Here is a 27,734-nt window from a genome sequence, read left to right as displayed (position 1 = left end):
CTGCACAGCGAATCTCAGCGCCTTAGACGATTGGGCCACCCGTGCCCCCACAAGCAATAATGACAAGCCCTATGTATATCACCTAAGATTAAATAGGTTTCCATTGTATCACCCGTTCAATGTGCGGCTCCGAATAAAGCGACCCTTTGCCAAAGGAATGCCATATTAGGGAAATTGCTCCAAGCTAGTGAGCCAGAGGTGTATTCCCACAAAACAATTTTTACTAAGCTTAACGATTTTTGTAAAGTCACATACTCCAAATGATTGGAATTTATTTTCAAATTATGTGTAAAATATTTGTTCTGTTGACATAGAGAGAATCAATAAAATGTACATATGGAGTGAAAACGAAAAATCTATTCACATAATGACATGCGGCTAGGATCAAAGAGATTATTAAGGCTACTCAAATTCTGGCCTCTCACGCCAACAGTTGATTCATTGGACCGATACGACCCCAAACATAGATTATGCTCAAGACACAACAGAGCTCAATAACGTACACCCAAGTGCTGTAAACAGTTAATGAAAGCTTGTGGACCACGGACACACATAATCAAGGCCTGGCTAACTTAGCATTACCACGAACTACAGATCCCCAAAGTACCCCACTGCCTGGAAGCTTGCATTGAACGCCAACACAATTCCATTTTCCTCTTCTTTGTTAGATTCTGCCCAGCCATGAGACCAACATTTCCCTGACTTGATCCCAGCCATGAGAGAAACATTTCCCTGACTTGATCCCAGCCATGAGATCAACATTTCCCTGACTTGATCCCAGCCATGAGAAAAACATTTCCCTGACTTGATCCCAGCCATGAGATCAACATTTCCCTGACCTGATCCCAACCATGAGAGCAACATTTCCCTGACCTGATCCCAGCCATGAGACCAACATTTCCCTGACCTGATCCCAACCATGAGAGCAACATTTCCTTGATGTGACCCCAGCCTTTAGAGAAAACATTTCCCTGTTCTGACACCAGCCATGAGACCAACCCTTGTGGATCTGACCCCAGCCATGAGATCAACCATTTCCTGACCTGACCCCAGCCATGAGATCAACCATTTCCTGACCTGACCCCAGCCATGAGATCAACCATTTCCTGATCTGACCCCAGCCATGAGATCAACCATTTCCTGATCTGACCCCAGCCATGACACCAACCATTTCCTGACCTGATCCCAGCCATGAGATCAACATTTCCCTGATCTGATCCCAGCCATGAGACCAACATTTCCCTGATCTGACCCCAGTCATGAGACCAACATTTCCCTGATCTGACCCCAGTCATGAGACCAACATTTCCCTGATCTGACCCCAGTCATGAGACCAACATTTCCCTGATCTGATCCCAGCCATGAGATCAACATTTCCCTGATCTGACCCCAGTCATGAGACCAACATTTCCCTGATCTGACCCCAGTCATGAGACCAACATTTCCCTGACTTGATCCCAGCCATGAGAGCAACATTTCCCTAATCTGACCCCAGTCATGAGACCAACATTTCCCTGATCTGATCCCAGTCATGAGACCAACATTTTCCTGATCTGACCCCAGTCATGAGACCAACATTTCCTAGATCTGACTCCAGCCATGAGACCAACCCTTGTGGATCTGACCCCAGCCATGAGATCAACCCTTCCCTGATCTGACCCTAGCCATTATTGAAGATCAACACATCCCTGGCCTGACCCCAGCCATCGTATCCCTCAAACCACGCAGGAATGCAAAGTGAAGATTTGGCAACACATCTATTTATTACAAATGATAAACCTTCAGGATTCTTCCAAAACATCTTTGAATCTGAGACATTACTCTGTTACCCTGATTCCCCACCCACAAGGTGAATACCTTACCCCTGGGAGCTCCACTCCACCACCAACGCAGAGCCAGCTTAGCCTGTGTTAATGTCAAGAACTGTTATTCCCCCCTCTAGATGTTTAACCTCAGTATACTCACAGCATCAGGTGTCACATATCTCGTGTGACATGAACAGAGAAACATGTTGATACGCCCATAATAGACCCGGTTTATAACACAGTTATACCCTGCCCAATTGTAGGACTTCTTCCAGCTCATTGTACTCACATACTCTGTGCGAGTGGGTCTCACAGCTTGGGTCTGTATGCTTACTCCCTTCTATTCTACTCCACCATAGGACACTGAACAGAACAACAACCTTACACTCCGCTACAACCCAGCTCTTTGTCCCACAATGTTTAATATGCCAAGGAGCTCTACAGATAATCCACGTAGGCAAGTCATTTAGTATATGACGTAGGCTTGTCATGTTTGTTTGTTTGTTTGTTTGTTTAATGCCACACTCAGCAATATTCCAGCTATATGACTGGAGTCTGTAAGTAATAAAGTCTGGATCAGGCAATCCAGTGATTGATGTCATGAGCATCGATCCACGCTATTGGGATTGATGACATGCATCAACCAAGTCAGCGAGCCTGACCACCCGATCCCATTAGTCACCTCTTACGACAAGCATAGTCGCCTTCTACAGCAAGCATGGTCTGGTGAAGACCTATTCTACCCCGGATCTTCATAGGCCTAGTCATGGCTTGTCATATGGGCTGGTAATGTAGGCTCATCATGGCTAGTAATGACGAACAAGTTCAGGGTCAAAAACTGCAGTTCATTTATTCGATAATGCAAATCTTTTCAGCAACCAATTCATTTTGTAGATTCAACTGAAATATAGTGACTGGTGTTGAGACTTGATGTTTTTATTGCCATTTGATGACTGATGGACAGAAGTGTGATCCAGCATGATAAAAACCAAGCTGTGACTCAACACGTTGGAGATGCTGCTGAAGGTGATGGTAACTGCTGTTACAGACAATGCAGCTCCTGTGCAGCGGACAGCCATCAGGTATGGCGCAAGTGGGCTCGATTTGTGAAGCATAATACGATTCCTGATCCAGCAGTTAGTGATTTATGTGGAGGGATATAACACTTGTTATCTTCCAGAAGGTAAACTGATTATCTCGCAGAGAGACAGAAGGGAGTGTAAACAAGTTGATCTCAGCAGTCGGATGTTGAGCACAGTCTTGGTGCACACTGATACCCACTCTTCATGCTGAGCTGTGTACTGAGTACAATGTGCAATACAGCTCATATAGCAGGCATCCCGTTATCCTCCACGCAGCATATACGACAGCATGAAGGTCTCTGCAGTACAGCGTTGTCTGGCGTATAAGCTGATAATATTCTGCCCAGAATAAAACATCTCGATCTCCACGGCCCTACTTAACACACGTTGTTCTACATAAGTTAACTAAAGCTTCAAAGCAACACTCAGTGCAAACATGTTAAGAAGTAAGCGGCAAATGGGTTGATACATAAGTATGTGTGATATATTATGTCACTGGAATATACGACTTCACTGTACAAAATACAGTTGATGAGGATTGTTTGTTGTCTAATGCAGCACTCAGCAATATTCCAGCTATATGACGGCGGTCTGTAGATAATCGAGTCTGGACCAGACAATCCAGTCATTGACATCATGAGCATCAATCCACACAATTGGGATCGATGACATGCATCAACCATGTCGGTGAGCCTGACCACCCGGTCTCGGTAGTCGCCTCTTACGACAAGCATAGTCACCTTTTATGGCAAGTATGGGTTGCTGAAGACCTATTCTACCCCGGATCTTCACATGATACAGGTCCCTCGCCTCAGCGCAGCTCTGACTGGAGGGGTAACGTAATGGTGGGGTCACGATATGATACGTATCTCGATACTATGTGTGCGATACAATTTGACACAAAACTTTAACGTCCTTAGTTGATATTCTTTCTTTTTGCAGGTGAATTCCAACCCTAAATCATTGTTTTTAAATTTCAGAGATCGAAGATGGGATATTGTGCTGGGTGCTGTGAATGTTCTGCTTTTTGTAGCCAACAGGGAAATACAAGAATCTGCTGGTTTGAACAGTTTCTGTTATTATTCACATGTTTTTACATCAATATAACTTGTAATATAACTTGTAATATAATGTATCGTATGTATCTCGATACTGGGGTTGTAAATGGAAGGATTGTATCATGGGTTGCATCTCACGATACACGACTGTATCGCAGTATCGATACACCACTATACACAGGTCAATGTCAGGGTACAGATGTGCTTCAGGTCCATGTCAGGGCAATATTGAGAACAGGTCTGTAGCTTTATATCCTGTCTGTTTCTTTAACCTCGCTCACCATTTCCTGGTTCAAGACGGTGGATGAGTCTTGGGGAGAGGGGTATGCTTCCCTTGCAGAGGGGGAACAGATGCAAGACACACCACCTCCAGGTGTGCACCATCTGCTCCGGGACAACAACCCTCCACATATGGGGCATACAAAAGATATTATTCAGAGGTGTTGTCATGAAGTTATGGCAACAGGGGTTGACAAAACGCCAAGTCAGTGGAACTTTGTTTTATTGCTTTCTTAGCACCCAGCAAATTTCGTGTGAATATATTTTTTCCAAAACCATTTATGCTGGCCCCGTTACATTTACATTACAACACACATGTTAAGACTGGATTCAGGTATCTCCAAAGTGAAAAACGGTTTCAACTAGATTTTATCAATTTTTCGGAAAGTGGAAACAACCATACAATCCCAGTCTTTCTGAGAAATCAATACATGTGTGAGTGAGTATGGTTTTACACCAATTTTAACAATATTCCAGCAATATCACGGCGGAGAAAACCAGAAATGGGCTGCAGTCATTGTACCCATGTGGGGAATCGAACCAGGGTCTTCAGCATGACGAGCTGGCTAAACCACCACCCAATCAATACATGAAGTCAGAGGGGAACACCAAACTAAATCCCAGCTCTTGTTTATGGGGACTCGGGGAGCAAGTCAGGCATAGGAGGACTCGGGGACCAAGGCAGGTACAGCAAGACTCGGGGACCAAGTCAGTATAGCAGGACTCAGGGACCAAGTCAGGTAGAACAGGACTTGGGAGCAGATCAGCAAGCAACATAGGTCAAACGTCAGCCAAACCAAACAAACACGGCAAGTGAGATCCACACCTCATCAGGCAGGCAGCCAGCCATGACTTACACTGCCACATTGACACGGCAAAATTCCTCACCTGTCTTCAACACCAATTATCCTGGCAGAGTTCCTCACCTGTCTTCAACCCCGATTATCCTGGCACGATTATCCTGGCACGTAAAGTAGATCCAAGTAATTATCAGCACAGCTACTCCAGGCAGAGTGTGGAGCTACAGGACTGACCCTTGACCTCTCCCCGTGGGACGGGACACACTGGGGTCAGTTCTGGACTCATCCATTGCACACATCCAAACTGTCGTTCCACTCGGCCACCTCACACTCACTTCACTGAGTGAAACAGCAATATCCAGCTCCCTTCTAACACTGGGTGAAACGGTAATATCCAGCTCACTTATAAACTTCCTCACCTTGCAATCAATCTCAAAATATCCCACACCAAGCAAATGATAAGCAAGCAATTTCACACCAAGCTGTATCCCACAGGAGGCAGGGAATTATAAAGATATATCCTGGCAAGTCTCATTCAGTGGGTTCCTGGAATCTCAGCACTGTACAATCCAGCAACACAAATGTCCTGAGCATAGCCCTGGGTCTCCTGCTCCCCGCCTGTCTGCCTGCTCACTGACCCACCACTAAGTTGTATCCTTGTACAACAGCCTGCATTCCATGTCAACACTGGCAATTAACTCCTTCTCCCACCTCGCTGCCCGCCAGCCGCAACTCTCCTCGGGCAGTGAGGACCAGGATTTCCTCACCTTCTCAACAAGATCCTTTGTGTCCACCTCCCACGGGGCCACACAAACACCCCAGCTGACGACTAGTTGCAATTCATTACCACAACACTGCTCTCCCAGTCTCTAGACAAAGGGAACTACACTCAATCTTGCTATATATTGAGTTAGCGAAATTCCCCACTGAACATCCCTGCCCGTCTGCTTGGTCCACTTGCCTTCTATCTGATTGCCTCGACTTTCAACAGCAAACTCGTCTGCTTTACTTTACACTCTCACCTGTGACCCCTGAGGCAAGTTGACCTCTGACCCATGACCCGTGACCTCACCAGCATGCATGCTTTCTCAGGTACAAATCCCTTGTGTTAGAGGGCTTTATTGCCTCATAAAGGAAATAGCAGGTCCTTCCTGCCACCCTGCTCGCAGCCACAAGTTAAGGATGAAACTGCCGTGTGATTACACCAGCCGCCAACAAAGGAGAAGTCCCTCTGATCAATAAAACGTAATCATTTTTTCATTTGATGCTTAGTACTTCTATTAGGCAGATATATCTCAATAAATCACATCCGTTAAAAGGCAATAAGCCTTCAAAGCTACCACCCTCTACATAGCCTAGAATATTGTTCAGTGTTAGTATATCGAAGCTGTTAAAACTTGACACTGAGGTAGGGCTGAAATATTGCATTAAGCCACTCACTATAAGGACAGACATGGACATCAAAGGCAGTCTCCCAATTCTGCGTTATAATGAGGTGCTATGAACATCTGACTGACAGGTTTGTGCATAGCTAATTGGCTGTTCTGTACTGAAGAGCTCAAGACAGTAATGGATGAAGAGAATTGAATCACAACAGGCAATATTGTCAGTAGCGCTCTACTGGGTATGTATACATGCACATTTCACACAGCTGGGTTAATATTTACTTAATCATATCAAAGTTCCAACGAAGTGAGATTAACAACATGATATCGACTGCCATCAACAAAAAGGATGACGCACAACACCATTTACTGATGTATTAAGTTTCAGACTGAACGAACATTAACTAACTTATCATAGGCTCTTACAAACATCAAGTGTGCTTAACTCTCAAATTAAGTAATAGAGCACTTTTTAATATTGCCACAAATATTTGTCTTATTTCAACACTGTAGTTCAGGATTGCATTATGGACGTGCAAATGTGGGTACCAGGTAGGATCAGGGATCTTCCATGTCTATATACTGGGGTCTTTTGGTAATCAATTACCATATTCGACATAATAAGCGCCCAAGGCGCTCTCAAAATCTCGTAAAATCAAAAGATCGTAAATTTCGCCTGAAATGTTTACATACGACAGATATATTTTTCAAGAATTTAATTGCCCATAATTAAGGGTTATATAACACAAGAGTGCGTATTATTCACGAATAAATAAGTCTTGTGTACATTGATCAATCGGAAGGGGTGCTGATTGGGATTGTTCACTCGCCATTATATTAGCAAATATCGCCGTGGGCGCTTATTAGAGCGGGGCGCTTTTTACGTCGAATACGGTATATGGATGGGCGTTAATCAATGTACCAACAGCAAACAAAATACAAAATATGTGTGATGCTTTATGCTTATAATACATGGGGATTTCTTGTTTGAATCAAAATGTGGAGCTTGAGAAAAGAAAATCTGGCAAGGACTGTCCGAATATTAATGTATTGATTGTCCTTCTAGAACAGAACTATCAGATAAATCATACGTACAGGCTTCAAGTTAATTATTTAATCATTTCAACATCAATATTCTTTTGCATCCAATGGGACTTGCAATGGAAATTATTTGCCTCCACTCTTAATTTGTATGCATCTCGGATTCAATATTCCAGTAAAACCCTGTTGTGTCTAAAACATCACAGCACTGATCCCATCCAGCCCCCAGTTCCACCATGACACAGCCCCAGGCCCCAGGCTCCAGGCTCCAGGCTCCCTGCTGTCACCAGCTGCAGTGCCTCAGTCATGGACCACCATATATATATAGTTATTTATTATGTAATCATTATTCACAATGAACTTCAGGCCAATAAAACCAATTAATTACAAAAATGTCCATAAGTCATAAATACAAGGAAGGTAATTTCAATACATGAGAAATATTTTCTCCTAAATATTACACCATATATTTGGTTTGAACAATGGAAAGGCTGGGGGTAACAGATGTCGCATTGATGCCTTCAGGAGGTGTTCAGGTCACAGAGACCTGGAAGTGTTCAGCGACAGCTGAAACAATGTGCAACATTAGAAACACAGCGCCATTACCATATACAGGAAGAAATTCACACCTCAAATATCCCAACATCTCATTTTCAGTCCAGTCTGTTTAAACAAACATCGTTTGTGGCCACGATTTTATTACAGGAAGACAAAATTCGTAAGAAATAACACCATTAACATTGTAAAATTCAATGTCCCAAATAGCGGGCACGGGTGGCCAAGTCATCTAAGGTGCCGCAATTCGCTGTGCAGAGTTGCGTCCCTTGGGCATGCCAGAAACCTATGATTGTGGGTTAGAATCCCAGTTCACCCAGATTATGTTTCTAGGTTTGTTTCACCTAAGTGGTAATCGTCTCAGACCTTCATCACTTCAGGCTTTCCTCCCACATTAAGCCGACAGGGAATAGTGTTAAAAGCAGTGTTAAACCCAACTCACTCACTCAATGCCCCAAAGGACACCTTGGAGACAATGGTGAGGCAGAGTTACCTCCCTTAGGCATGCCATAATCCGAAAGGATGGGGGTTATTTCCCGAATCGACCTGCTGTTGATAGTCTCAACCATATCCATGCTCATGGGTTTGACCAAGACCTGCGTCTCTTCGGCCTTCCATCCCACTGTAAGCCGACATATTGCAGTGACTACTGTGCAAAGCGAGTTAGTTGTATTTTATGCTGCTTTTAGCAATATTCCAGCAAATATCACGGGGACAGCAGAAATAGGCTTCACACACTGTACCCATGAGGGGAATTGACAGCATGACGAGTAAACGCTTTAACCACTAGGCTACCCTGAGCAAAGAGGGGGCAGTGTATGAGGAAAGAAATTCTACTGAAATATATTGTGATATGGTGCGTTACAGGTATCTGTACCGCACTACGTACTCTGATATATTGGACGTACTCTGATATATTGGACGTACTACGATATACTGGGAGCTAACCTGTGTTCCCACACTACACAGGGACCCTCCACCACACCACAGAGGTGATGTGAAATGGGGTTTAATGTCACATCCAAGATTATAGCGACATGCATGCAGGTGGGTGGGTGCGTGCGGCTGCTTGTACTATTCTGGACTGATGCCGATTTATTGTGCTAGCACACTGAGATACCATTCTACAGTTTTACATGAATGCCCCACTCAGACACAGTAAACTGACTCCGAGCCGACCAGTCCTTGTTTTATCCCCTTAATGCTGAACGCCAGGCAGGGTAACAACAAGTTCCATCTTTTAACATTTTTTGGTATGACACGGTTTCTTGATTTGACAACCATACCCGTGCTCGTGGGTTTCACCGAAGTGGTAAACGTCTAAGACCTGTATCACTTCAGGCTTTCCTTTCACATTGAGCTGACATGCTGTGATATAGCTGGAATAATGTTAAAAGCGGCGTAATACACAACTTACTCACTCACTCACTCACTCACTCACAAGAGCACAGAGAACCTGCTCTGCTTGATTGAACACAGGGACCTATTTCCGCTTGACTGAACACAGCCACAGCTGTGCTCCAAAGGACACACAATAAACACACAATAAACAAACAATAAACACACATTTTGTTTCCCAGTTAGCTGCTCTTGTGGTCTGTTTCACAGCTTGCAGTCTGTCCTTATCACTCGAAACAAATAAATAGGTCTGTGTGTTCAATATACCTCCTTTCATCTTTCATAAGCTTACAACACAGTTAAATCCGAGGAAATAGGCTCTGCTGTTGGCCCGTACGTTATACTGCCTAAATTACCCATAAACCTTGAATGAATTGGCAGTGAATGGAAAATAGCATGGAGGTTAGGAGCTGCCAAGTGTTCACAGAAAATGCTTTATTGCCAATACTAAAACTAAATGATACAGAAAAAAGATTAATACATCAATTTCACATATAAGGTCCTGCAGAACTACTAGCTGATATGGGAAGACTTCAAAGACTGAATATGCGTTTCGTATTTTCCATTAATAATATCTATGAACCATTCATTAAAAGCTGCATGATTTTGGATCTGAGGTTATTTCTGAGGTTGTTAACAATAATTTTAACAATAATTTAAACATTAACTTTGAATATAAATAATTTTATTCACAAAAAAAATCAACATATTTATTTGCGTGAAATATATTCATAAAGTATGAACACGGAAGGAATATATGATGAACCGTAATTTCTGCACAATCAAACAACAGTATTGAAATATATCCCCACATCTGATCCCACATTAGTGCAACAATGCCATCTGCAGCCTTCTCTGCCACGCCCACATGCGCCCACATGCGCCCACATGCACCCACATGCATGCATGCATGCATGCATCACTATAGATAGTTGACGGTTTCACACACTCTGCATTCTGAATCAACTCAGCAGCACAATATCCCCACTTGGAATATTCAACTGCTTCCAAACCCAATATTTGACAATGTAATGTGCGAGTTGTCTACGATCATGGTTGCCCTCATAACGGCAATATAATTCCATGTTTTATAGCTCCAGTGCACCCCGCTTAATGATGATATAATGCAAGTGCATGCTATTTGAAATCCCTCTCTGCATAAATGACAAAATAATGGCCATGTTTTATAGAATCTCCTACCCTGAATAATATGCCTTGTACAACGCGGAGGCTTTGAATTGAGGGCTCATGCCTCAAGATAGAGCTGGATACAGGGAAATGGCTTACATGTCATCGGATTTCAAACCAAGTGGAATCGATACAGCTGAATTCATTAGTTTATTAATGAAGCGAGAAAAAAAATGTGTCCTATATATTATACATAATGAAAGAGTTTTCACTGCACAATGTTCCATGTCATCCACTTCATTAAACAGCTTCAGCAACGGTCGATGTTGGCTGGATGAAGCAGAGATGAGCAAAAGCCAATGCTGACTTTATATTTCATTACCGAATAGTTATACTTTATAATTAGCCAACTCGTAGAACAACAAAATTCATTTCTGATATATACTACTCAAAAGAAGATAAGGATCACCTGATTCTTTCATATTACTATAGTTAATCTATCATGTCATGACAGATTAACTTTACCATTATGAAAGAATCGGGTGATCCTTAACTTCTTTTGAGTAGTATATTTTTAACAAGTAAGAAAATCCAGTGAATTATCAAATAACTGTACAAATCAATGAATACTATGACATTCATCTGCCAACAAAGGTTGCAGAATATGAACAGAAGCTGATATTTGTGACATAAAACCTTGCAACGCTGTACACGCTTTTTATCAGCGGCACTGAGTGTGAGCAAAGGGAGATAACTCCAGCTTGCCTGAGCCCATGCAGTGTTCAATGATGCCTGTTCCCACTGTAGGGAGTGTGTGGAGATAGATAAGCCCTATTAGATGCACCATTGTTTCATGTGTAACATTGTGATAACCTACTGGCTGTGCTTGCCTGCTACTGAAGAGGAGCAGGATGTAACCACGGAAACAGGGTCGGTATTATCATAGTGTGGCAGCTAGGTCTGTTATACCAGGTTATACCACTTGAGCTTGGACACAGGAGGGGATACAGATTCATTCAGGCTGATGTTGTCAATACAGGGTCCTTCAGATCAATGTTGTCAATACAGGGTCACTCAGGTCACTTTTGTCAACTGAGGGTTATTCAGGTCATTTTTTTCAATACAGGGGCCTTCAGGTCAATGTTTTCAATACAGGGTCCTTCAGGACAATGTTGTCAATACAGGGTCCTTCAGGTCAATGTTTTCAATACAGGGTCCTTCAGGTCAATGTTTTCAATACAGGGTCCTTCAGGTCAAAGTTTTCAATACAGGGTCCTTCAGGTCAATGTTTTCAATATAGGGTCACTCAGGTTAATGTTGTCAATACAGGGTCCTTCAGGTCAATGTTTTCAATACAGGGTCCTTTGGGTCAATGTTTTCAATACAGGGTCCTTCAGTTCAATGTTTTCAATACAGGGTCCTTTGGGTCAATGTTGTCAATACAGGGTCACTCAAGTCAATGTTGTCAATACAGGGTCACTCAGGTCAATGTTGTCAATACAGGATTATTTAGGTCACTTTTGTCAACTGAGGGTTATTCAGGTCAATGTTGTCAATACAGGATCATTCAGGTCAATGTCAATACGGGGTCCTTCAGGTCAATGTTGTCAATACAGGGTCCTTTGGGTCAATGTTTTCAATACAGGGTCCTTCAGGTCAATGTTGTCAATACAGGGTCCTTCAGGTCAATGTTTTCAATACAGGGTCCTTCAGGACAATGTTGTCAATACAGGGGCCTTCAGGTCAATGTTTTCAATACAGGGGCCTTCAGGTCAATGTTTTCAATACAGGGGCCTTCAGGTCAATGTTTTCAATACAGGGGCCTTCAGGTCAATGTTTTCAATACAGGGGCCTTCAGGACAATGTTGTCAATACAGGGTCCTTCAGGTCAATGTTTTCAATACAGGGTCCTTTGGGTCAATGTTTTCAATACAGGGTCCTTTGGGTCAATGTTTTCAATACAGGGTCCTTCAGTTCAATGTTTTCAATACAGGGTCCTTTGGGTCAATGTTGTCAATACAGGGTCACTCAAGTCAATGTTGTCAATACAGGGTCACTCACGTCAATGTTGTCAATACAGGATTATTTAGGTCACTTTTGTCAACTGAGGGTTATTCAGGTCAATGTTGTCAATACAGGATCATTCAGGTCAATGTCAATACGGGGTCCTTCAGGTCAATGTTGTCAATACAGGGTCACTCAGGTCAATGTTGTCAATACAGGGTTATTCAGGTCCATGTTGTCAATACAGGGTCCTTTGGGTCAATGTTGTCAATACAGGGTCCTTCAGGTCAATGTTGTCAATGCAGGGTCCTTTGGGTCAATGTTGTCAATACAGGGTCACTCAGGTCACTTTTGTCAACTGAGGGTTATTCAGGTCAATGTTGTCAATACAGGGTCACTCAGGTCACTTTTGTCAACTGAGGGTTATTCAGGTCAATGTTGTCAATGCAGGGTCACTAAGGTCAATGTTGTCAATACAGGATCATTCAGGTCAATGCTGTCGATACAGGGAGGGGCCTTCAGGTCAATGTTGTCAATACAGGGTCATTCAGGTCAATGTTGTCAATACATGGTCATAAGAAAAAATATTGTCCCACACTAAATAGGGTTTTCATGATCGCAATCCCCGGAGGGAGACAAGCATGAGGCACTGGGTATATTCTGATAGCAATCCCCGGAGGGAGACAAGCATGAGGCACTGGGTCTATTATGACCAGGTTCCCCACAGGGAGACAAGCATGAGGAACTGGGGACCTCACCCACATGTTATCCAACAGGGAGGCAAGCAATTTATACAGTTGACCTTATAATGCTGCCCCGAAACCCCCACTAGGGTTACAGATGGGTTTTCTCCATCCAAGGTGATCACTCATGAAAGTGCCGGCCACACTGAGCCACCACCTGACCCCCATTTTGTCCTATCAGTAAGCATGGTAAAGAGGGACCCCGATCTGCCCGGAATCCTCACTGGCTCATTGCAATGTAGATACTGAGACACTCTCACCAATGTGTCGCTCTGTGTGGTACAACCATCTGCTGTCTGTTTCTCCAATACGCCTCCACCTCACCGCTCAGTCTGCTCATCATAAAACACGTCTGCCACCACAGGAGCTGCACATGCACTGCATGCTGGGAGATTTCTGTTCACCTCCCCTGTGACAACTTGGCATGATTCGGAATTCAGAATATACCCACTGGGACGCAAAACATCAACTGATTCGCATTTTATGGCCGTCATAAAAACAGGAAGAGGCATTTACACAGCAATTATGAATGCAGAAAGGCAACACATTTTAAGAGGAAACACTTGCAGGATGAAGTCTAACGAACAACACCGATCAGAAGAACACAGTGTGCCTCGTCTTTTCTTAGATCAACAAAACAGAGCATGTCTATATGTTTCCCAGATCTGCAGATCAGTATGTGTCTGTTTCTTAGATCTGCAGATCAGTATGTGTCTGTTTTCTGGATCTGCAGATCAGTATGTGTCTGTTTCCTGGATCTGCAGATCAGTATGTGTCTCTGTTTCCTAGATCTGCAGGAATAATTGAGTGAGTGAGTTGGGTTTAACGCCACTTTTAACAGTATTCCAGTTATATAGCGGCGTGTCAGCTTAATGTGGGAGGAAAGCCCGAAGTGATGCAGGTCTGAGACGTTTACCACTTCGATGAAACCCACGAGCACGGGTATGGTGCTGACAAACCTAGAAACATAATTGCAGCGATCCGGGATTTGAACACACAATCATAGGTTCCCCCAGGAATAAAAATATATATTAAATATATAATGTTTTCAAATGTCTTGTGGGATGTAGGAGGCAGAAATATTCAATCTCATGGAAAAGTAAATTTCTCCCCCTGAGTGACAGTTCTGGTTTGTGGTCAACTCAGTTCAAGCAGTAGAGGCACAATGAATTCCAATACCACTTTCTTTTACACTAGGAACTCAAACTGCATGAAGCATATCCATTTTACTGATTGTGGAGCAGTGACCCTTTCAGGTACATGCGAAAAATAAGAGGAGAAATCTCTCAGTTTCCACAAGAAATGAGCGAGTTTGGCATAATACCATTTTTAAGAGGATCTTATTTACATCACTGCCCGTCAAATTGAGGAGGGAGGAGAGCAATGTTTACACCTTACAGAACTAACCAACAAGCTCGAGCATTGAGGCTGACAGACCGACGATCATAACTGGTGTATCTGGGATTTGAACTCGCGATCATCCGATTCTGGCATAACAAAACGGATGATGGTGATGACTTGCTGCATGAAGAATGTCCCAGGGAACTGATCCCATTGGGGCTGGGACAGGTAACTCGGGTACTAGGGTCGGTTGGTGCTGAGTAGGACCACGGGACAATCTGGACCCGTGGTTCGTCACGTAATATATTGTTTAATGACAAAACTCACTATAGCTCAGTGGTTACACGACAGGTCACTAAAGTTCGCATTTCTTTCTGATGATGCACACATTCCTTTTGACTTGTATATGTTTGAGTAAAGATAAACCTTCAGTCAATTTCAGTGTACGAAGATCTGATTGTTTGATACATGTATCTGAACAGTTTTTGCCAGGGCTGGGGTAAAAAAATTCCAATCAGACATTTTGTACCCATCTCTTGAGACCAACAGTGGGAACCCGGGTATGGTCGCGTTATAGTGGGTGGTTACCCGGGTAAAGAGCTTCTGGAGAGGGAAAAGAGGAGGCTGCAAATGCAGATGTCTAGCACCAGGGGACGACTTCCTGCAAACTCATGCAGGTTGATGAAGGCAGTCGATGCAGGTAGACAAGTGAGTTGGTCCAGGAGATGAGAGGGTCCATGATTTGTTCAACCTGTTAACATGGCTGAAGATCACAGAACAGAAGCAGGAGTGACATGACAAGGTGTCAGTCAGACAATACACTCCATGTGATGCAAGCAGACACAGTATGGTGGGTCGAACATTATCAATAATCAAACATCACAGCAGACTGACTAGACACATCATATGCGGAAGTAGCTGTGACAATATGGCAAGCTTGACATGACAAACACTTGGTCAGTAGATGGATCTGCCACAGTACAGGAAATTGACAGTGAACTATGACAGGCTCCTGAACATTGTCACCCGAACAACAGATGGATCAGCTCTTGTGAGGGTACAGTGACAGTCAGCTACCCTGCATGCATACAGTCTCGCACTCTACTGCTGCCTTACATCTATTGTCTTCCAAGCTTGGCAGACAACTTGCCCTTTCTCTTGTCGAAACATTAATCACCAACATTAATCACTGAGAGATTTGAAGGTGACCTTGCCTGACCTCCACAGCAGTGTCCCGGCCAGCTTGTGGTGATGGTCAACATCTTGCCCATCCTCCATTCAATTACCCCCCTCCCTGGAGATCCACAAATACTCAGCCCTGTGACCACAACCGGCATGAATCTGGTCATCACTTAATATGAAACCCTCGCACCTCAAGCCTAGGTCAAACACTGAGCGTCTGCTGCAGAATTTAACAACACAGTCACAATAGAAATATTTTTATCACTTTGCAGTTTTAGACTACACAACATAAAGATAGTATTATGACCAAACTATGTGAAAATGGCCATTTTAAGAGGTTTTGGGGAGCATCCTTGTTTCAAAATACTTAATGTGTTAACCCAGTCTGATATTTAACAGTCGCAATAGAGATATGTTTTCAGAGCCGCTCAAACCTCGTGATGATTAGAATCATCATAAAAATTCAGAATACCGAAAGATTTTTTTATGGGCATTTAACATGTCTCCATGTGTCCATGTCTGGTAATTCAGTCCACTCGACTCAAGAGAAAAATTATAATTATTATACCAAATCTAAAATGAAGAGACAAAATTTGGGGTACTGCTGACAACTTGTAATGTGATACGTTTATATAAAAAAACAAGCAATACTTTCTCTGAAAAACATTTCTATTTATAACTAACAACAACTATTATTTTAGAGTCATGGCTAAAATACATGAAAACAATCAACTTTTCAAAGTCCAAAAGAGGGATCACTACAATTGAGATTTTTACCCATTTATTGCACTGTAATTATCATAATTACTATTTCTATAAAATATCAGACTGGGTTAAGAAATTAAGTATTTTGAAACACGAATGCTCTCCAAAACCTTGAAAATTGGCCATTTTCACACAGTTGGTCATAATACTATGCTTGATGTTGTTAAGTCCAAAAGTGATAAAAAGAAGAAAATCACTGAAACAATTTTCAGTACATGCTTTTCAATATTTCTCCAAACTAAAATTTTGGCCGTTCGGGCTTTCAAGAAAAGGTCCTTTCACTCTGTTATAAGTGGACGAAACAATAAATCTTCCGGGAGTCACTCAAAATGTCTTTTCTTTAAGTATTTACAATTCTAGCCCTTTGAAAAGTACTCACGAAAACTACTGAAAAAACTGCAATTACCGACGAAGACAGCAGACCAGACAAACTGGGTTCAATAATCATTAACGGCATATAGTCAGGTATCCACAGACAAACACTTGCCTCACAGTCCACACTATCGGTCTGTTCTCGTTTCCCAAGAACCAACCCCAGCCAGGTCTCCCTGTCGATAGCCAATGATTAATCAATGGCCCAAACAGTGGCTTCTAACCAGCCTCTCACCTAGCTGAAGCCTACTGGTGGAAGACAGTATTGGCCCCGATCTGCTGCCACATTTGACAATTACTTTCCCTGCCACCACTAATACCTTGTCACTTCACATTTCAACAACAACGTCTAAGAATCTTTGCTGCTCTCTTCACAAAGACATTACAAATTAGCTGTTGAACTGCAAAACAGGCTCTCAACTCCAAATTTTTGTATTTTGATGCAAACTATTAATGAGAGCGGATTTAATTGTCTGAAAAAAATATCCTCTGCTTTTATCGGGGGAATCGATGAGCGAAGTAGGTGCCTTTGATTGTCAACTAGCGGAAACAAATCTCCCCGAGCACAAGTAATCTCAGCGCGCAGATGATTCAGGCATGTCACATGACCTACCACATGACAGTCATCTGTCACAATCAAACGCCCTCTCAGATCCCCCCCACAGAGCCTGATACCTGGACATAACTTTTTCATTTTTTATAGAAAAAATTATTGATTGTTTTTTCATAACTGTAACCTTTGAAATAATGAAGACTGGGTAGAGGTGTGACACACATCTTGCTCATGTTCTGATCAAACTGGATACGTGAGAAAATTGTATCCTCGATACGTTAAGGATCACTTGGATCAGTGTTCAGCATACACTCACTTCAGGGCAACTCCATCCAGGCAAAGGCAACTCCGTCCAGTCAATGGCAACTCCTTCCAGTCAAAGGCAAGTCCATCCAGTCAAAGGCAACTCTGTCCAGTCAAAGGCAACTCTGTCCAGTCAATGGCAACTCCTTCCAGTCAAAGGCAAGTCCATCCAGTCAAAGGCAACTCTGTCCAGTCAAAGGCAACTCTGTCCAGTCAATGGCAACTCCTTCCAGTCAAAGGCAAGTCCATCCAGTCAAAGGCAACTCCATCCAGTCAAAGGCAACTCCATCCAGTCAAAGGCAACTCCATCCAGTCAAAGGCAACTCCATCCAGTCAAAGGCAACTCTGTCCAGTCAAAGGCAACTCTGTCCAGTCAAAGGCAACTCTGTCCAGTCAAAGGCAAGTCCATCCAGTCAAAGGCAACTCCATCCAGTCAAAGGCAACTCCATCCAGTCAAAGGCAACTCTGTCCAGTCAAAGGCAACTCTGTCCTGTCAAAGGCAACTCTGTCCAGTCAATGTCAACTCTGTCAAGTCAATGGCAACTCCGTCCAGTCAAAGGCAACTCCATCCAGTCAAAGGCAATTCCGTCTAGGTCAATGCAACCCTGTCCTAGGCTACTCCATTCAGTGCAACTCGATCTAAGACAACTGATCGCCTCTGTGGTGTAGTGGATAGAGCGTCTGTACGAAATGCGGGAGGTCGGTGGTTCAATCCCTGGTCGTGTCACACCAAATTATGTTAAAAGATGGTACTTGTTACCCTGCTTGGTGTATCGGTCAACACGGAGTCAGTATAATGTGCGTGAGTGGGGCATCCATAATGAAAATGCAGCTTGAGCTAGCACAATAACACATTTGTGCAACAACCTTGAACATGACATTAAACCCTATTTCATCCCACCCACCTCCATGCCAAGTCGAGGCCAACATCTCACCCAGTTGTCCTAGACTGCCTCTATTCAATGTCTCCACACAGCCGACATCTCACCCAGTAGCCTCTATTCAATAGGGCGGTCGGGTAGCCTAGTGGTTAAAGCGTTGGCTCGTCACGCCGAAGACCCAGGTTCGATTCCCGACATGGGTACAATGTGTGAAGCCCATTTCTGGTGTCCCCCGCTGTGATATTGCTGGAATATTGCTAAAAGCGGCGTAAAACCATACTCACTCACTCACTCACTCACTCTATTCAATATCCCCCAAAGCCCTAGACTGCCTCTATTCAATATCCCCCAAAGCCCTAGACTGCCTCTGTTCAATATCCCCCAAAGCCCTAGACTGCCTCTATTCAATATCCCCAAAAGCCCTAGACTGCCTCTGTTCAATATCCCCCAAAGCCCTAGACTGCCTCTATTCAATATCCCCCAAAGCCCTAGACTGCCTCTATTCAATATCCCCAAAAGCCCTAGACTGCCTCTATTCAATATCCCCCAAAGCCCTAGACTGTTTCTATTCAATATCCCCAAAAGCCCTAGACTGCCTCTATTCAATATCCCCAAAAGCCCTAGACTGCCTCTATTCAATATCCCCAAAAGCCCTAGACTGCCTCTATTCAATATCCCCAAAAGCCCTAGACTGCCTCTATTCAATATCCCCAAAAGCCCTAGACTGTTTCTATTCAATATCCCCAAAAGCCCTAGACTGTTTCTATTCAATATCCCCAAAAGCCCTAGACTGTTTCTATTCAATATCCCCAAAAGCCCTAGACTGCCTCTATTCAATGTCCCCAGTTGCCCTAGACTGCCTCAATTCAATATCCTGTCCCCAGGAAATCTAATTCCACATCCTGATGATGAGTACCAACCAAACTCACAGCAGAATTTCCTGCATCTGTTGGGGGCTGCAGCCACCATTCCCATTCCTCCATTACACCATGCATTATACGGTCAGTCCATGTCATGAAATATGTATCAATACTATCATATACACTTCACACAAGTGGCCTTTAGGATCGGTACAGAGGAGCGATAAAACGAAGCAGCATTGACTACGTGTCGAGTGTGTCTATTTATTGTCTGACAAGGAGGACGTTGGAGGGGACCCAGCAACTTGTTTGTATCTACGCTGAGCTATCAAGTCAACACTGCACGTATCTGGTCAATAGACTCAATACGTAATCAATAATTTTGTACTTTCTTATCATTTCTTTTAATTTATTTATGACACCAACATTGATCAAATATTCATAGCAGTAAGGATATTTAATCAAATTAAATGACAGAAACTATAGCTGTTTTTCGTACTGAGATGACGATAAGACCACACTGCCTTGCCCTACCGATCTAACAGCACGTTTCTTGAGTGGTCCTACTTATTGTGCCTTTTCTTACCATGGATACATGCCTTCATGATAAATACAGGAATTGTGTATCATAGATATATAGGTTTTGTTTCGTTGTTTGTTGTTTAATACCGCACTCAGCAATATTCCAGCAATGTAACGGCAGACTGTAAATAATCGAGTCTGGACCACACAATCCAGTGATTGACATCATGAGCATCGATCTACACAAATGGGATATGATGACAAGCATCAACCAAGTCAGCAAGCCTGACCACCTGATCCCGTTAGTCGCCTCTTACAACAAGCATTGGTTGCTGACTAAATCTAACCTGGATCTTCACAGTTAAGATTTACAGGTATTGTATATCATGGATCACCAAGGCATTGTATATCACTGATATATCACCCTTTGATGTACAAATAATACACCAGTGATTAGATGACTCATCACCCTATTTCTCCATAGTATTACGTCCTGACTGTTGGAGAGGTCAATAATATATCAGTAAAAACATAACAGTAGTTGTCATCCTTACATTATCTTTCCTGCCAAGACAAAATATTTGGTTGCCATTACATTTTCTCATTGTTTTCGAGATAACCTTGCTGACTGGTTGTCCTCTTATTACCCAAATCAACGGATGGTACTTTTCACAAAATCTGGTTCAATTGTAGGACAAAGATCATAAAACTTAAGTCAGGAAATTTCGATATTTACAATGTTCCTCATGTAATTTGACATTTCGTTGACACTAAGTGTCTCCAGATAGCGTTACCCTGACCCCTACTCCCAATCCCCAAACAATCACACAAACATAAATACAGCATTTAATCACCATCAACCCAAGCCTTGCCAGCAAGGTTTATTTCAAGATGGCCGACATCTCGTGATCAAAAGTCATAACTATCCTTGTTAGTGGTTAACAATCTGCCTGCTAGTCTCGGAGTAATCCACACAAGCTAACAGAGAGACGTCCATTGTACACCTGCATTCAAGTTACCGCAGTAGAGTAGTTGTCAGGGAGATACTTCTCAAGACAACAAATGTATTGAACCTAAAACAAAGGCATGGATTCTGCAGAATGATACCGCGAGTACTTTATAATCCAACATGTTGTGCCAACACAATATGAAACTGCGACAAGTCATTAAAATTAGGTAAACTTGCCAACAAAGCCTCTGATTCACAAGGAATGGCTCTCCTGGTCTGGTCTGTTGACAGATTAAATATAAGCATCAAATATTTAGCAACTCCGCACCTGAAAATAGAGAATCTAATGAATAATGCAACTGACATTACAAGATACTGTTCATTAACACTATTTATGTAAGATACAATGAGTTGGAGTGTAATCTCCTACTTGTCTGTCAAAGAATAATAAACTGACAAAGAAAATATTTATGTTCCAACTGTCCATGGTAATGCAAGATGTTGATTTGGCAGCTGACTTAGGGTGGGAGCCTTCAACTTGAGCTTATAGTTTACAAAAGATCTCATGCCATACGAATCACAGGTGAATGAGATGGGGGGGGGGGGGCAGGGGGAGAGGTTATTTCACACAGGAGAAGAGATCGGCACAAAGACAAACTAGCTGTGAAGTGTCTCAGTGTTAAGAGTCAACTGTCACCTAATAACAACTCGTGCTAGTGTATATATGTTCATTGTGCTATGAGGTCACAGCACAAAGTCAGTTTTGCAAGCCCAGTTACCCTATCCATGGCAGCTCACAGCTGACAACCTATCTCTGACAGTCAACCTCTACTATATTTCATGCCTGGAAGAACACGCTCTTTGGCTCATTGCAAGCTCGTTTCACACACATGGCTGTAAGCTTCCTGCGTGTATTATCTTGTTTTATTACATCAAGACAGATTAATGTTTCCTCTGACATTGTTGTTTTTTACCTAACCATTTTTAAACCACCATCTTGTTCTAATTCTAGAGGGTGTTCAGAATCACTGAATAAAATACACTTAATTATCATTTGCATGCCTTTGTATACAGCTCAATAACGACTTTTAAAAAATAAATAATCAGACCTTTACGCAACAGACAGGGCGTGAATTCTTATGTCATGAGAGTTTGGTTGTATTTGACAATGTCAATTTTTTTATTTTCAAGAAACATAATCGCACATAAAATATTTTTGTAATATCAATACCATCTTTATTAACATAGTTATTTATAAGGTTGCTGTTCCTGTGGGACTTTTAATATACCCTAGAACGAAAGAATCAAGTCGCCCCGATCATTGTCTCTATATGGGAGTCTTAACAGTGACAGCCCATTAAGCACAGGTAATAGGTGGATAAATATGTGTGACAGGTAACATGGTCCCTAATCACAGGTCTATCTGCGTGGCCTCGGTGATATCAAGACAATCACGTCACAAAGACATTCTTGTCACAAATTCTGGGAGTTAATGACAGCTTATCACATGTCTCCAACTCAGCTGACAGACAACAGTACATGTGTCCCCGGTCTACTTCAGCCAGATCATCAATATTCCCTGGTCTGGTTCACTGACATCACCCATATCTCCCGGTCTGGTTCACTGACATCACCCATATCTTTGGTCTGGTTCACTGACATCACCCATATCTTTGGTCTGGTTCACCAACATCACCCATATCTCCCGGTCTGGTTCACTGACATCACCCATATCTCCCGGTCTGGTTCACCAACATCACCCATATCTCTCGGTCTGGTTCACTGACATCACCCATATCTCCCGGTCTGGTTCTCCGACATCACCCATATCTCTCAGTCTGGTTCACCGACATCACCCATATCTCCCGTCTGGTTCACTGACATCTCCCATATCTCTCGGTCTGGTTCACCAACATCACCCATATCTCCCGGTCTGGTTCACCAACATCACCCATATCTCCCGGTCTGGTTCACTGACATCACCCATATCTCCCGGTCTGGTTCACTGACATCACCCATATCTCCCGGTCTGGTTCACTGACATCACCCATATCTCCCGGTCTGGTTCACCGACATCACCCATATCTCCCGGTCTGGTTCACTGACATCACCCATATCTCCCGGTCTGGTTCACTGACATCACCCATATCTCCCGGTCTGGTTCACTGACATCACCCATATCTCCCGGTCTGGTTCACTGACATCACCCATATCTACCGGTCTGGTTCACTGACATCACCCATATCTCCCGGTCTGGTTCACTAACATCACCCATATCTCCCGGTCTGGTTCACTGACATCACCCATATCTCCCGGACTGGTTCACTGACATCACCCATATCTCCCGGTCTGGTTCACTGACATCACCCATATCTCCCGGTCTGGTTCACTAACATCACCCATATCTCCCGGTCTGGTTCACCAACATCACCCATATCTCCCGGTCTGGTTCTTCGACATCACCCATATCTTTGGTCTGGTTCACCGACATCACCCATATCTCCCGGTCTGGTTCACTGACATCACCCATATCTCCCGGTCTGGTTCACCGACATCACCCATATCTCCCGGTCTGGTTCACTAACATCACCCATATCTCCCGGTCTGGTTCACTAACATCACCCATATCTCCCGGTCTGGTTCACCGACATCTCCCATATCTCCCGGTCTGGTTCACTGACATCACCCATATCTCTCGGTCTGGTTCACTAACATCACCCATATCTCCCGGTCTGGTTCACCAACATCACCCATATCTCCCGGTCTGGTTCTCCGACATCACCCATATCTCTCGGTCTGGTTCACCGACATCACCCATATCTCCCGGTCTGGTTCACCGACATCATCCTTATCCCCTGGTCTGGTTCATCATCATCATCTTCTAATCTAATTTACCAAATCCGTTTGAAAAAAACAGTAAACCTTTTACTACGGCCATTATATTTTTTAAGAAAAAACATCCTCCTACCTGGCATGCACGCCCTTCATTTCCTGTCCCTCGCTCCATCCCAGGTAATGAGGGGACATAATGATTCAGTAGTTTCAGTAAGGATTAAAAATCATTAGAAGAAAAATATGACAAAAGTTTGCTGCTGTGATCTCAGATTAATCACTCAACATAAAGCAGTGTCATTCAACCCAGGCCATCTTGTCAAGGGACAATCAGACCTCGGTTTTATCTCCTTATCATCTACTTCGAAAACGTTTCTACAATGCACAGCAAAGAAACGTCAAAGCCGGCTTTGTACATTTAATCAAGATATTCTTCAGCTTGCATCACTGTCAAAGTCAGCATCAGGCAGGTGATTAGCACGATTACAACCATTCATTACCCAGAATTCCCAACAACATCTTGCATGTGTCGTGTATGCCGCCTGACTGTCGCAACAGTACGCCACAAGCTGAGATTTATCCTCTTAATCGTCCCTAGTGATTAGGCCCTTTTATCCAACATCATATAAAACATACCAAGGATGTGTGTTTTTAAACCAGGGTTTTCTTTGTCAGATCTGGCTTGTCCGTTTCTGTCCGTATGAACTCTGTTCTTTTCTTTCATGGGTTGGCGCTAATGTTCATGAACATCATGCCACCTTGCGGCAGGGGTGACCATAGTTTGGAACTAAGCCATCGCTGGATGAGGGCACAAAAGGATAATTGACTCGGATGGTAAAAAGCTCGAAGCTCTCTAAGATCATAATAAATGGTGGCTAAAACCTAGTCTGTGGAAAGCGTGATCTTCTGCAAGTGATAAAGTCTGTATTGATCATGAAAGGTCAATTGTGTTTGCCTTCAGCATTTCAATAGCGTAGCAATGAAAAACAGATAATACGAGACCGTATTGGCCGTGACAAAGAATGGTTCAGTAAACACACTGGCTGTGGCCATTGTCTTGCATATATGCAGAATAAACAGACCATTTAAAGCTGGAAATGGTTTTATCCACTTGAAATAATTCCTACATGGATGTGTGAATTGTTTTGTTTACTTTTGATATAGATAAGTGGCATCTTGGTCAGGCTACCGATTTTGGCGGCATGTTGGTCTGGCACCTGAACTTGGCAGGATGATGGTCTGGCACCTGAACTTGGTGTGTCCATGAAACCAGCAGGATTAATCTTTGTTTTACTCTATTGATTTTACCTCGGCTCGACTCTGCCTCTCAGCGTACATTAACATCCAAAGGAGCAGGACTGTGTTAATAAAACTGCTAATGACTGAGATTTAACTCTACATTTCACATCATAACAGCGGAACAACTGGCAACGTCCTTGTCGGCCATCTTGATCTGGAGAGTCAATGGCAGTAATGATCTCATGGGTGCACAGCTATTATGAGACTGAATTGAACAACACAATTGATGTTATATTCTGACATACCTGAAACATATTTTTCAGATTCAAGATGAAAAAAAGACAGCCATTCATTACTGAGCTGTTTGTTTGAAATATTTCTTCATTAATAAACTATTTTTAAAGTAAATGCCTCTCGTTAGAATCCAGTAAACCACAGCATGTTAAAACTCAAATTATTAAAAACAAATTATGTGCAAAATGGGTGGTGTGTGAGTGATGTGAGCGAACTGCAGCAGGAAATTTCAGTAAAGTAAACAGACAAGGCTGTTTTCTATTTTACAACACAACTCTACTGACACAAAGACATGTTCAGACAGATAAAACTGAACATTTATCACAAACTACATCCATCATGGCTACATGATGTACCCTATAAATATTACTTGAAATCCTTAATGTTCCAGTAGAATATTTTACTGCATGTCTGCACCAAACAAAGATGGAGGGTCTTGCCCAGCTGCAGGCAGGCTGATGTTCATTTAGATTAAGTTGTTTATGAGCTCAGGCAAAGTAAGCAAGGAGGGTAAGCCTCCACTCAGATATTTATGGCGCCATTTTGATATTTTTGACTTCCCTGAGGCAATATACATCCAATCTGAGAACACTTACTAATTTTAAGGATCAGAGGTTTTGACCTCACATTGCCTTCGGAAAAGCTTGGAAAATTTCTTGAATTGAAAAATTAAAAACTGACAGCTAACAACTGGAAATTCATTGATTCATTCATTGATTCATTCATTGATTCATTGGATTCATTCATTCATCCATCCATCCATCCATCCATCCATCCATCCATCCATCCATTCATCCATCCATCCATCCATCCATCCATTCATTCATTCATTCATTCATCCATCCATCCATCCATCCATCCATCCATCCATCCATCCATTCATTCATTCATTCATTCTGAAAAAAAAAGATGAAGATGACAGTGCACACAATTTCATAAAAATATCCCTCAAAATATTCATGATCCCTAACGTTTTTGGTTCATTTTTTAATTTGTCTATTTGCACCTGCATTTCTTTCACTGCATATTACTTTACTCAACCATATCCTTTATTACCTGACTCAGTCACCTATCTATTACATGATCATTTACCTAATGATGATGTTGTTAGAGCTGTCTGCTTCATTTGTCTCCACTTTGAGAGTTATCTCAAAACACTCCTTACAGAGCCCTGTTCTAACCACAAGCAGCAGTGCTAGAGAACACAGATTGGTTGCAAGCATCAAAGAGAGGATAGCGTACTGAGTTGCTTCAAGAGAAACATTAAACCACATGGAATTTCCTACTTGTCTGGTGTTATGTAGCCCGATAAGAGGAAGGTTGCCTCCCAATGGATGAAGGGGGCCTCAGCGGTCCACCTTGTTGTACACCTTGTAACAGCGCTGTGGCAGCATCAACAGCAGCAGCAGGTGAGAAACTCTGCAACATCTACAACGCTGGTATGCGTACTATCATGTTGGCAGGTGAAGCTGTTTGTTTATTTCTACGGGCCACCACCATCAGAGTGTAGTCGCTGTAGCTGACTTGCGGCTCCCGTTACTCGCCTGTTTACACATGTACATCGAGTATTTGTGGGATGCGAAACATTCCGTTTTTGTTCAGGAGGTAGAACAGCTCTCTTCCTGGACAGCCTCCTCACAGTAAACTGAGTGAGAGAGGGTCGGAGTGAGAGAGGGTCGGAGTGAGAGAGGGTCGGAGTGAGAGAGGGTCGGAGTAAGAGAAGGTCAGAGTGAGAGAGAGTCGGAGTGAGAGAGGGTCGGAGTGAGACAGGGTCGGAGTAAGAGAAGGTCGGAGTGAGGGAGGGTCGGAGTGAGGGAGGGTTGGAGTGAGAGAGGGTCGGAGTAAGAGAAGGTCTGAGTGAGACAGGGTCGGAGTGAGAGAAGGTCTGAGTAAGAGAAGGTCGGAGTGAGAGAGGGTCGGAGTAAGAGAAGGTCGGAGTGAGAGAGGGTCGGAGTAAGAGAGGGTCGGAGTAAGAGAGGGTCGGAGTGAGAGAGGGTCGGAGTGAGAGAGGGTCAGAGTGAGAGAGATAAGAGAGGGTCGGAGTGAGAGAGGGTCAGAGTGAGAGTGGGTCAGTGAGAGAGGGTCGGAGTGAGAGAGATAAGAGAGGGTCGGAGTAAGAGAGGGTCGGAGTGAGAGAGGGTCGGAGTGAGAGAGATAAGAGAGGGTAGGAGTGAAAGAGGGTCAGAGTGAGAGTGGGTCGGAGTGAGAGTGGGTCAGAGTGAGAGAGGGTCGGAGTGAGAGAGGGTCGGAGTAAGAGAGGGTCGGAGTGAGAGAGGGTCGGAGTGAGAGATAAGAGAGGGTCGGAGTGAGAGAGGGTCAGAGTGAGAGTGGGTCAGAGTGAGAGAGGGTCGGAGAAAGTGAAG

At 43.2% G+C, this 27,734-nt stretch overlaps 1 protein-coding gene across 11 annotated transcripts in view; it reads right to left on the bottom strand.

Moving 5' to 3' along the window:
- Positions 1-27,734, bottom strand: part of LOC124122540 (arginine-glutamic acid dipeptide repeats protein-like) — a 173,778-nt gene that overhangs the window by 101,624 nt on the left and 44,420 nt on the right. Inside the window, exon 1 of one of the 11 annotated variants that reach the window (XM_048394247.1) lies at positions 5,113-6,098. The exons of 8 other annotated variants lie outside the window; for them this stretch is intronic. Coding sequence is in view for 1 of the 3 variants with exons in the window: in XM_048394243.1 (XP_048250200.1) it covers positions 2,095-2,296 (202 nt within the window). In the remaining 2 variants the exon portion in view is untranslated. Of the gene's footprint in view, positions 1-2,094; positions 2,329-5,112; positions 6,099-27,734 lie in introns of those variants that run through there. 2 more of the 11 variants (XM_048394246.1, XM_048394243.1) reach the window with 2 other exon arrangements.

The sequence above is a fragment of the Haliotis rufescens genome, unplaced genomic scaffold, assembly GCF_023055435.1.
Source record: "Haliotis rufescens isolate VD_foot unplaced genomic scaffold, xgHalRufe1.0.p SCAF_13, whole genome shotgun sequence".
In the NCBI taxonomy this organism is placed as follows: Eukaryota; Metazoa; Mollusca; class Gastropoda; order Lepetellida; family Haliotidae; genus Haliotis; species Haliotis rufescens.
This window is presented reverse-complemented; position numbering and strand designations above follow the sequence as displayed.